General features: G+C 43.1%; 1 protein-coding gene and 1 long non-coding RNA gene across 51 annotated transcripts in view; one reads left to right on the top strand and one right to left on the bottom strand.

Annotated features, from left to right (window-relative positions):
* Window positions 1–8,406, top strand: part of LOC126986135 (uncharacterized) — a 58,990-nt gene that overhangs the window by 36,310 nt on the left and 14,274 nt on the right. For all 50 annotated transcript variants that reach the window (XM_050841983.1, XM_050841998.1, XM_050842013.1 and 47 more), the window contains exons 5-9: window positions 2,216–2,407; window positions 4,879–4,986; window positions 6,456–6,619; window positions 7,393–7,509; window positions 8,161–8,276. In XM_050841983.1, coding sequence (XP_050697940.1) covers window positions 2,216–2,407; window positions 4,879–4,986; window positions 6,456–6,619; window positions 7,393–7,509; window positions 8,161–8,276 — 697 coding nt within the window. The remainder of the gene's footprint in view (window positions 1–2,215; window positions 2,408–4,878; window positions 4,987–6,455; window positions 6,620–7,392; window positions 7,510–8,160; window positions 8,277–8,406) is intronic.
* LOC126986151 (uncharacterized) lies at window positions 3,729–4,248 on the bottom strand. The gene is made up of 2 exons (XR_007739330.1): window positions 4,121–4,248; window positions 3,729–3,936 (listed from the first exon to the last, which is right to left on the bottom strand). It is a non-coding gene; the product is annotated as an uncharacterized LOC126986151 (long non-coding RNA).

An 8,406-nucleotide genomic window follows, 5' to 3' on the forward strand; every position in this document is an offset into this window, starting at 1 on the left:
ATTTCCAGATTTAAGTCGACATATATTACAAACCCAGTCGCAAAAATAAGTGATACAGAGAAAACCAACAAACCTGACCAACCACAACTTGATAAAAGGACCTTAAACATAAAACTAGGCAATAAACAGATCAGTCAGTTAGTGCCCCGTTGAAAAGGCGGATCACAAAGCTAAGGAAGGAAGGACATAAGTGCCTGACCTGACCTAAGCAACCACCACTCGGGCCTAAACGATAATACTAGACAATAAACGGATCAGTCAGTCAGTGCCCCGTTGAAAAGGCAGATCACAGGGCTAAGAAAGGAAGGACATAAGTGCCTGAGTGTCTTTATATATGTGGACCAAGACCAAGATGCTGCTCCTTGGGATTTTCAGCTCCCACTTCACAGCCTCGGCGGGCAAGAAGAGGGAGAGCTTGTGTGTACGTGTGTGTGTGTGATTGTTTTGTTATTGGTATCATTGGTATTGTCGTGTATGTTATTGGTAGTGTTAATTTGTTATTGTTTGTGTGTGTTAAGGAAATAAATAGTTGTTGTTTTTTTCTTCTGCTGCATTCATTCTTCCTCTTCCTCCTCCTCCTCCTCCTCTTCGTCTTCCTATTTATTTTTTCCTTCTTTTTCCTATCTTCTCTTCCCTCTTCCTTGTGTTCCTCCTCTTCCACTTTTTTCCTCTTCTCCTCTTTGTCTTATTCTTCTTTTCCTGTTTTCCTTTCCTTCTTCACAAGTTTTCCCCTCTCTTTTCCTCTCCCTCCTTCCTCTTCTTCTTCTTCATCATCTTCCTCTTTATTCCTCTTCTCTTCATTCTCCTTCTCCTCTTCTGTTTATTCCTTCCTTCATCATTTTCTTTCTTCCCTCTTCCTCTCTTCTCTTCATCATCTTCCTCCTCCTCCTCTTTCTCTTCCTTCCTCTCTTCCTTTCTTCCCTTCTCTCTTCTCTTCATCATCTTCCCCCTCCTCCTCTTTCCCTTCCTTCCTCTCTTCCTTTCTTCCCTTCTCTCTTCTCTTCATCATCTTCCTCCTCCTCCTCCTCCTCTTTCTCTTCCTTCCTCTCTTCCTCCCATACCTTCCCTTCCTCTTCCCCTCTCAATAGAAATGCAGCCTAACTCCTCCTCCTCCTCCCCCTCCTCCTCCACCTCCTCCTCCACCTCCTCCCCCTCCCCCTCCCCTCCTCCTCCTCCTCCTCCTCCTCTCTATACGCCCCCCGTGTCCTCCTTTTCTCTCTGTCATCTCCCCCTCCTCCTCCTCCTCCTCCTCCTCTCGACCCTCAATCCCCTCCGTTCCTCTCTGTCATTGACCTCTTGCCCTCCTTTCCTCCCCTCTCCCTCCTGTTGTACACATTCTTACCCCCCCCCCCCCTCTCTCTCTCTCTCTCTCTCTCTCTCTCATCACTATTTTTCCTTTTCCTTTCCTCTTCTTCTCTCTTTCTCCTCTCTCTTTCTTTTCTTTCTTTTCTTCTCCCTTTCTTCCTCTCCTTCCCTCTTCTGCTTTCTCCTCTCTTTCCCTCCTTCTCTTCCTCCTCCATTTTTTTTTTCCTTTTTTTTTTCCCTTTTTCATTTATTTATTTTTTTTTTTCCATCTACTCTTTTTCTCTCCATCTCTAACTCTTTCCTCTTATTCCTCTTCTTTCTCCACCTCTTCCTCTTCTTCCTCTTCTCTGCTTTCTCCTCTCTTTCCACCCTTTTTCTTCTCACCCAAGTCTTCTCCTCCTCCTCCTCCTCCACCTTCCTTTATTTCCCCCTCTCCCCTCTTTTCCCTCCATCTGTACCTCTTTTTTTTTTTTTTTTTTTTTTTTTTCATAAACACATATATACTATTTACATACCCAAAGGTGCACTGTCGTGTGCTGCCTATTCAAAGGGCAGAATAAAATCTATATAGAAAATAACTACACAAACTATAAAAAATATATATTCAAAAATAACATACACTACAGAATACATTTATGTACGCACTGCTCTCGTGTCACTGCTCCACAACGAGTGTCAGTGGAGTGGTGAGTGAGCCCCCCCCCCCTCTCTCTCTCTCTCTCTCTCATCCCCCCAGAAGTTATCTCCCCCTTTTCTCTCCCTACCCCTCCTCCTCCTTCCCTCCTCTCTCACTCCCGTATCTCAATAAATGTATCAAATCAAATCAAATCAATCTCCCAATCTTCCCTCATCCCCCAAAAGTTACCAATCTCCCCTCACCCCACTCACCCCTCTCTCTCTCTCTCCCCAGGACTATGACAAGTACCGCCATGATGGGAAGGGCCGGGACGCCACCAAGAAGCTGCTCCTGTCCCCCAGCGCCCATTCTGGAGGCGGTGGGGGCAGCGGGGGCGTCGGGGGGGGCTCCACGGCTATGATCCAGCCGGACATATACCTCTGCGACAAGTGCGAGAATAATTTTTATTCGCTCAAAGAAGCCCAGGTGAAGGAGACTGTGGTTGTGGTTGTTTTTGTGATAGTGAAAAGAAGTCCAGGTGAGGGAGTGACTGTGGTTGTGGTTGTTTTGGTGGTAGTGAAAAGAAGTCCAGGTGAGGGAGTGACTGTGGTTGTGGTTGTTTTGGTGGTAGTGGTGGTTGTTTTTGTGATAGTGAAAAGAAGTCCAGGTGAGGGAGACTGTGGTGGTGGTTGTTTTGGTGGTAGTGAAAAGAAGTCCAGGTGAGGGAGTGACTGTGGTGGTGGTTGTTTTGGTGGTAGTGAAAAGAAGTCCAGGTGAGGGAGTGACTGTGGTGGTGGTTGTTTTGGTGGTAGTGAAAAGAAGTCCAGGTGAGGGAGACTGTGGTGGTGGTTGTTTTGGTGGTAGTGAAAAGAAGTCCAGGTGAGGGAGTGACTGTGGTTGTGGTTGTTTTGGTGGTAGTGAAAAAAAGTGCATGTGAGGGAGACTGTGGTTGTGGTTGTTTTGGTGGTAGTGAAAAAAAGTGCATGTGAGGGAGACTGTGGTTGTGGTTGTTTTGGTGGTAGTGAAAAAAAGTGCATGTGAGGGAGACTGTGGTGGTGGTGGTTGTTTTGGTGGTAGTGAAAAGAAGTGCATGTGAGGGAGACTGTGGTGGTGGTGGTTGTTTTGGTGGTAGTGAAAAGAAGTCCAGGTGAGGGAGACTGTGGTGGTGGTTGTTTTGGTGGTAGTGAAAAGAAGTGCATGTGAGGGAGTGACTGTGGTTGTGGTTGTTTTGGTGGTAGTGAAAAGAAGTGCATGTGAGGGAGTGACTGTGGTTGTGGTTGTTTTGGTGATAGTGGAAAGAAGTCCAGGTGAGGGAGACTGTGGTGGTGGTTGTTTTTGTGATAGTGGAAAGAAGTCCAGGTGAGGGAGTGACTGTGGTGGTGGTGGTTGTGATAGTAGTGGAAACAAGTGGAGGGGAGGGAGACTGTGGTTGTGGTTGTTTTTGTGATAGTGGAAAGAAGTGCATGTGAGGGGGGAGTGACTGTGGTGGTGGTGGTTGTTTTGGTGGTAGTGAAAAGAAGTCCAGGTGAGGGAGACTGTGGTGGTGGTTGTGATAGTAGTGGAAAGAAGTGGAGGTGAGGGAGACTGTGGTGGTGGTTGTGATAGTAGTGGAAAGAAGTGGAGGTGAGGGAGACTGTGGTGGTGGTTGTGATTGTAGTGGAAAGAAGTGGAGGTGAGGGAATGACTGTGGTGGTGGTGGTTGTTTTGGTGGTAGTGAAAAAAAAGTGCATGTGAGGGAGACTGTTTTGGTGTGTGTGTGTGTGTGTTCATGTCCTGATTTTAGCTTAATATTTCATTTATATATATGTTGTTTTTTAATTTCACTTTGGTTTTAATGTTGGCAGGTGTTAAGGAAAACATCTTTGTATTGATTTACCTACATTTGATTACTGGGTGCTGGAACATTGGGTCTATCAATAATTCCTCTTGTCTCTGTGTGTGGGTATATGGCGGGGATCAGGTGGCAAGATAGGGTGTCCAGTGCAGATGTAGCTAACAGATGTGGAGTAGCGGACCTGGAAACAGTGCTCAGAAGGGAAAGACTGATGGTTTGGACATGTAAAGAGAGCAGGGGAGGATACAGTGCTGGGAGTTTTAGTAGAGGACCTGGAAACAGTGCTCAGAAGGGAAAGACTCTGATGGTTTGGACATGTGAAGAGAGCAGGGGAGGATACAGTGCTGGGAGTTTTAGTAGAGGACCTGGAACCAGTGCTCAGAAGGGAAAGACTCTGATGGTTTGGACATGTAAAGAGAGCAGGGGAGGATACAGTGCTGGGAGTTTTAGTAGAGGACCTGGAAACAGTGCTCAGAAGGGAAAGACTCTGATGGTTTGGACATGTAAAGAGAGCAGGGGAGGATACAGTGCTGGGAGTTTTAGTAGAGGACCTGGAAACAGTGCTCAGAAGGGAAAGACTCTGATGGTTTGGACATGTAAAGAGAGCAGGGGAGGATACAGTGCTGGGAGTTTTGGAGAGATTAGAGGTAGAAGGAAGGAGACCAGTTGGTAGACCTAGGAAAACGTGGAGAAGGTGTATACAGGAAGACTTGGCATTGATGGGATTGGATGAGCATCAGGCAGAAGACAGAGTAGAATGGAGGAGAAAGAGAGCAGGGGAGGATACAGTGCTGGGAGTTGTGGAGAGATTGGAGGTAGAAGGAAGGAGACCAGTTGGTAGACCTAGGAAAACATGGAGAAGGTGTATACAGGAAGACTTGGCATTGATGGGATTGGATGAGCATCAGGCAGAAGACAGAGTAGAATGGAGGAGAGTCATAAAGCGTCCAACCGCTCAGGAAGAGTGAAAACGGACCTCAAATGAAATGATGATGATGATGATGCTGATGTCTATGTGTGTGTATATATATATATGATGCCATGTATGGGCCTTCCAGCCTCTTGTAATTTCCTTGTATCCTTGTATAAGTTTTTTTTTATCCTGTTTTTTCATTTTCACCAGGCCCACGAGCGGCAGTGTTGTGGAGAGGTGCCCCCCAGCCCCCCCAGCCCCCCCACCCCCTCCCCGGAGCCTGAGGTGGCCGAGGAGGAGCCTGAAGCGGCGGGACAGGTGAGATTTTATATTTTTTTATTTTTTTATTATTATTATTATTATTATTATTATTTTTTTCAGCAGAGGAGACAGCTCAAGGGCAAAAAAAAAAAGCCTGCTGCTCCAATAGAAAGCTCAGAGGAGTGGCCAAAAGATAGGTCAATTTCGGGAGTATTGAGAGAGAGAGAGAGAGAGAGAGAGAGAGAGAGAGAGAGAGAGAGAGAGAGTAGTATCGATTTACTAGTACATGTGAAGCACTAGCATATAATTACTATAATGTATTCAGTAATTAGGTATTTATTTTTTGTATTAGCATATTCATAACGTATATATATTTAGCTTGAGTACCCCACTTAGCATATTGATTTGGTATATAATTAGGTATGTTCTTCATCATCACTTGTTGAGACGTAATAATTTATATTTGTTTATTTTCCTTGAACTTGATATGAAAAAAAAAATGAAAAAAAAAAGATATTAGCCTTCTTTTGGATATTATTTATTTATTTTATTTATTTATTTTCCTTGAATTTGCTATGAAAAAAGAAAGAAAAAAAGATATTAGCCTTCTTTTGGATATTATTTATTTATTTTATTTATTTATTTTCCTTGAATTTGCTATGAAAAAAAAGAAAAAAAAGATATTAGCCTTCTTTTGGATATTATTTATTTTATTTATTTATTTATTTCCCTTGAACTTGATATAAAAAAATATTAGCCTTTTGGGTATTATTTATTTTATTTATCTATTTCCCTTGAACTTGATATGAAAAAGAAAAAAAATATTAGCCTTTTGGGTATTATTTATTTTATTTATTTATTTCCCTTGAACTTGATATAAAAAAGAAAAAAAGATATTAGCCTTCTTTTGGATATTATTTATTTATTTTATTTATCTATTTCCCTTGAACTTGATATGAAAAAGAAAAAAAATATTAGCCTTTTGGGTATTATTTATTTTATTTATTTATTTCCCTTGAACTTGATATAAAAAAAATATTAGCCTTTTGGGTATTATTTATTTTATTTATCTATTTCCCTTGAACTTGATATGAAAAAGAAAAAAAATATTAGCCTTTTGGGTATTATTTATTTTATTTATTTATTTCCCTTGAACTTGATATTAAAAAAAAAAAAAGATATTAGCCTTCTTTTGGGTATTATTTATTTATTTATTTTCCCTTGAACTTGATATTAAAAAAGAAAGAAAAAAAATATATTAACCTTCTTTTGGGTATTATTTTATTTATTTATTTATTTTTTATTTTTTATATCAAGTTCAAGGGTATTATTTATTTATTTTATTTATTTATTTCCCTTGAACTTGATATAAAAAAGAAAGAAAAAAGATATTAGCCTTTTGGGCATTATTTATTTATTTTATTTATTTATTTCCCTTGAACTTGATATAAAAAAAAATTTGCCTCACCCATCTACACCCACATACATACTAACCATGACCCCCCCCTCCCCCCTCCCATCTACAGGTCCCCTTCCTGGACTACTTCAACCTGCGGCCTGCCCAACACACCGGCCTGCAGCCCTACATGTCACCGCGCAAGAAGAGTGTGTCCTCCGCGCCGCCCGCCAAGCTGCCCGGGCCTATCTACCCGCGCTACGACTCCATCGCCCTCGCCTCGCCCCTGGGAAGGTCAGTCACGCTCGTCGCTTATTGTTCGTCTCTTACGTTCGTTGTTTTTTGTCGTACGCGTCATTTATTGTGTTATTCTGCAGTTATTCATTTCTGATTTTTGTATTATTTTCTTTTCTTCTTTTTTCTCTTCTCTTCCCATTCTTGTGTTCCCTCAGCTTCTATACTCACTCCTGCTGGCTCTCCCTTCTCATTCTCTTCAGTAACTTCATCCCCGAGTCATTCCGTCCCTCTCTTCTTTTCTTCATTTCCCATTCCTTGCCTTTCCTCAGCTTCTACTCACCCCTGCTGGCTTTCCCTTCTCATTCTCTTCAGTAACTTCGTCCCTGAGTCATTCTGTTGCTCAATTATATTTGGTGGTGGTTAGTCATTTCCTGTCTCTCCGTCGCCTTCCTGTATGATTTATTCTGTTTATTATTTTCCTTCCTTTCAAATTTTCTTGCTGTACGTTCATGTCCTTTTCCCTTCATCTTTGTTTAGCTATAATTTTCTTTTCCTTCCATTATTTTTCCTTCTTAAACCTTTCTATCTTGTCCTTTGTTTTTCCTTGGTATCCTTTGTCTTCCTTCCTAATCTCCTCCTAGCCCAGTCCACTCCCAGTACCATTACCTTAACCCTCCATCCCCCCAGTCCCATTACCCCAAGCCTCCATCTCCCCCAGTCCCATAACCCCAAGCCTCCATCTCCCAGCCCAGTCTACCCCCATTACCCCAAGCCTCCATCTCCCAGCCCAGTCTACCCCCATTACCCTAAGCCTACGTCTCCCCCCGCAGGTACCTCTTCACACACTCTAAGTTCCGCAACAAGTACCAGGCCAGCCAGCACTCCGTCATGCGCTACGAGAGGCACCTCCACGCGACGCCCAACACCGATGTCAACTTCCGGGAAAGGTGGGTTGGTTACTATGTCTGTGTATGTTGTTGTGGATGTTGTTGTCGATGTTTTTTTCTCCAAGTTTCTTCCCTCCATCTGTTTCCCTTCATTCTGTTTCCTCCTTCTGTCTGTCTTCTCTATCTCTTATTTGTCTTTTCTTCCCTTCATCTGTGTTTCTTTATTCTGGTGTCTCCTTACTGTCTCTCCTTTTCTACCCATCTCTTGTCTTTTTTTGTCTCCAAGTTTCTTCCCTCTACCTGTTTTCCTTCATTCTGTTTCCTCCTCCTATCTCTCATTTGTTTTTTCTTCCCTTCATCTGTGTTCTCTCATTTGTCTTTTCTTCCCTTCATCTGTGTTTCTTTATTCTGGTGTCTCCTTTCTGTCTCTCCTTTTCTACCCATCTCTGTCTTTTTTGTCTCCAAGTTTCTTCCCTCCATCTGTTTTCCTTCATTCTGTTTCCTCCTATCTCTCATTTGTCTTTTCTGCCCCTTCGTCTGTCCTTCTTCATTCTGGTGTCTCCTTTCTTATTATTTCTGTCTCCTCTTCCCGTCATCTCCTTCTTCATTCTGTTTTCTCCTTCCTTCCGTCCCTCTCCATCTGTCTATCTGTCTTCCATCAGTTCTCTCATTCTGTTTCCGATCCGTTAATGTGGTTTGTCCCTTCCACAGGTGTACCAGTAGGTGGATCGTGGTGTGGCGGGGCCGAAAGGAGCAGCAGACATGGGTCCACCTCTACTCCTTCAACCAGGCCCAGCGGCAGGAGCGGATGATCACCATAAAGACAGGTGGGTGGCGGATGAGCAGGTGAGACGGTGTGGAGGGAAGGGTCAGGAAGGGAGAGGATGGAATAGGGCAAGGAAGGGAAGAGAGGGGTAAGGATGAGAAGGGAAGGGTGAGGGGAGGATATGAAGGGGA

Source organism: Eriocheir sinensis, chromosome 61 (assembly GCF_024679095.1).
Source record: "Eriocheir sinensis breed Jianghai 21 chromosome 61, ASM2467909v1, whole genome shotgun sequence".
Lineage (NCBI taxonomy): Eukaryota > Metazoa > Arthropoda > Malacostraca > Decapoda > Varunidae > Eriocheir > Eriocheir sinensis.